General features: G+C 39.6%; 1 protein-coding gene across 1 annotated transcript; it reads left to right on the forward strand.

The window, feature by feature from the left end:
* Positions 1-2,085: 2,085 nt before the first annotated feature.
* Positions 2,086-3,033, forward strand: LOC107106308 (olfactory receptor 6M1-like). The gene has a single exon (XM_015406438.1). It carries the CDS (start codon positions 2,086-2,088, stop codon positions 3,031-3,033), a length of 948 nt encoding a protein of 315 aa, XP_015261924.1.
* Positions 3,034-3,272: the final 239 nt, after the last annotated feature.

Consider the following 3,272-nt stretch of genomic DNA (forward strand, 5'->3'; position numbering starts at 1 on the left):
CTAATTTATGCAGTAGCCAAATTGCTCACTCATAACTTTAATGTCAGTAGCTCACAAACTTGAATTTTTGTTCACAAGACTCCACAGTTTAGAGGGAGCATTGGTAGGTGGGTTTTCTATGTTATAGTTAGCAAATACAGTGAGTAAGAATTCTATGCTGGAGTACCCCTTTGAAGTTCTTTTGACTGAGAATGGTGGTTTTAATGTCAGCAGCAGAGTTTCCAGGGAGATTAAAATAATGGTCTTTGGTTTCTGACTAGGGTGATTTTTAAGGTGATGCACATTGGGACAAAAAAATCCCAATTTCAGGTATAGGCTAATAAGGTATGGACTAGCTGAGACTGAAAAAAAATCTTGGGGTCATAATGGATATTTATTTATTTATTCAATTTCTATCCCGCTCTCCCCGACGAAGGCAAGCTCGATGAAAATGTCAACCCAGTGTGCTCCAGCAATGAAAACCGCAAACTTGTAAGGGATTATTAGGAAAAGAATTGAACATAAAATATGTAATATTATAATGCCCCTGTATAGATCTGTGGTGTTGCTTCATTTGGAATACTGTGTACAATCCTGGTCACAAAAAGGACATTGCAGAGCTCAAAAAAGTACAGAAGACGGCAACCAAAATGGTTAGGGGATTGGAAAACCTTCTCTATGAGGAAAAGCTTAAGAGTCTGGGACTTCTCCATTTAGATAAGAAACGATTAAGAGGGACATGACAGAGATTCATAAAATTATGCATGGGGTGGAGACTGATGATAAAGAGAATTTTTTCATATCCCAAAATACTAGAACTTGAGGATATCCAATAAAGCTGATGGGCAGTAGATTCAAGACAGACAAAAGGAATACATGGAGCACAGGTCTATCAGTGGCTACTAGCCATGGTGACTTAGGGGAACCTCCACATTCAGAGGCACTAAAGCACTGAATCCCAGTGTCAGGAGGCTACATCAGGGGAAGGTCTCGGCCTCTATGCCCTGCTGTTAGCCTTCCAGAGGCAGTGGTTGGCTACTGTGTGAGACTAGATGGATCACTAGTCTGATCTAGCCGGGTTCTTCTTAGGGTCTTAAGTTTTTAATGTATGCCTCACATATAAATTTCTGCATAATGAGGATACCTGGTATTTTTGGCCACTGTGTGATAGAGTGTTGGACTAGATGGGCCATTGGCCTGATCCAACATTGGTTTCTCTTATGTTCTTATGTTCCTTGGCAAGGTGGGATATAAATTGAAAACAATAAATAAATAAATAAATAAAGGTATTTGCAGAAGCAGGCTCTAGTCTTTGAAAGTTTATGGCAAAATAAAACGCAGACAGTACTATGGGGAAACTAGTTTCCTGTTTCTTTTTGTGGCAACAGTTAATTCCATCAACTGGCATAGAATTTCCCTCACAGAAAATTTCTTCCTCTCAACAAAACATTCTCTTTTCATAAACAATTCATTCAGTGAACCAACCAGTTAAAAGCAGAGGCTCTTATGGTTGATTATGCTGAACAGTTGGCTAGAATTCTCTTTGATTTCCTTCTCTCATTTGCAAAAAAATAGGTAATGGTGAAATATGTAGACATTCCCACTCCAAACAACACAGGGGGTTGGATCCAGCCAGCTTTTTCACTCTTATCTATCCCAATGACTCTTCTTACTACAGTTCTATCCCATATACTTTTTGTCTATGCTTATCCTGTGTTCACCAGCATAGTCTGTTTGTGCACTAAAAGGGGATCCCTACTTCCTTTTTCATGAGCAGAAAAGCTCGTTGGATTCCACCAAAAGCCCAAGGTAAATAATGCATTTATTCAACACAGTTAACAAGGGATTTTCTTACTGGGGTTGTATTGTATTTTTGAGACTGTGGGTTAAAGGTCTTAGCATTCATTGATATTATATTAGAACAAGTACAGTCCCTTACATATTTGCCTGATCTTAATGAATGCCCACAGCTATAGTTTACAACTGGGTGAAGAAGTCATTTACCCCAGTCTAAAGAAAACATATTTAAGATTGCATGTTTTGATAGCTTTCCCACTTGCCCTTTAATAACTTTCCATTTTCCCCATAGATTCCAGATGCCACAAAATGGAAATGGGAAACATGACCTCTATCACTGAAATCCTTTTGCTTGGGTTTGTATATGACCCTGCTTTGGAGATTGTCCTTTTTCTGGTTTTCCTTCTTGTGTATATAGTGACAGTGCTTGGAAATGCTCTCATCATTCTACTCATCACCATTGATTCTCGCCTCCACTCCCCCATGTATTTCTTCCTCAGCAATTTGTCCTTCATTGAGATATTCATGACAACCTGTGTAGTGCCGAAAATGCTGGCCAATTTCTTGACTAAGAGGAAAACCATTTCATTGGGTGGCTGTTTTGCTCAGTTATGCTTTTATTTCTTCATGGGTTCCACTGAGTTCATCTTATTTGCTGCTATGTCCTTTGATCGTTACTTGGCCATCTGTTACCCACTTAGGTACCCTACCCTCATGACTGGGACTGTTTGTGTCAAGATGGTGATTGGCTCTTGGATTGGTGGTTTCCTGTTTATTTTCTTGTCAATAGTGTTGAAGGTGAGGCTGCCTTACTGTGGACCTAATGTCATCAACCATTACTTCTGTGACAGTGCCCCTTTTCTACATCTTGCCTGTACGGACATAAGCCTTATTGAACTGATTGACTTTATTAGTTCTTTAATCCTATTGCTTGGTTCCCTTTTATTCACTGCTACCTCTTATGTTTACATAATTTCGACCATTCTCAAGATTCCTTCTGCTCAGGGTAGGAAGAAGGCCTTTGCCACTTGTGCCTCTCACTTCACTGTTGTCTCCATGGGCTATGGAATCTCCATTTTTGTGTATGTCAGGCCATCCCAGACTGACATCATGAGCATGAACAAGGCATTAGCCATTTTCTCTGGCATCTTGACACCCTTATTAAACCCTTTCATCTTCAGTCTGAGAAATGAACAGATGAAAGAGGCATTGAGAGATGCTCTAAATAGAATAGCTTCAAAAATAAAATATAGCTGATTCCCTAACTATGCTTTCAAAATGCATTCCTTACTGTACACCTCACAGTTACAACATTGTACTTTGGAACACACACCTAAACAACCTTCCTGGGATTTAAGGACGATCTGGGAACTTCCAAGTAAGAGGCTGGGAAATAGATATCTGAGCTGCTTGGTACTTCATATCCCCAAGAAACAATTTCAGGCAGAAAAAGAACAGTGTACAGTACTTGTTCTCATGCATAGTGAGAACCATGA

The sequence above is a fragment of the Gekko japonicus genome, unplaced genomic scaffold (assembly GCF_001447785.1).
Source record: "Gekko japonicus isolate JY-2015 unplaced genomic scaffold, Gekko_japonicus_V1.1 scaffold3366, whole genome shotgun sequence".
Lineage (NCBI taxonomy): Eukaryota > Metazoa > Chordata > Lepidosauria > Squamata > Gekkonidae > Gekko > Gekko japonicus.

Excerpts from the sequence above, each read along its gene's own strand:
- LOC107106308 (XM_015406438.1), top strand. The coding sequence starts at position 2,086 with ATGGAAATGGGAAACATGACCTCTATCACTGAAATCCTTTTGCTTGGG.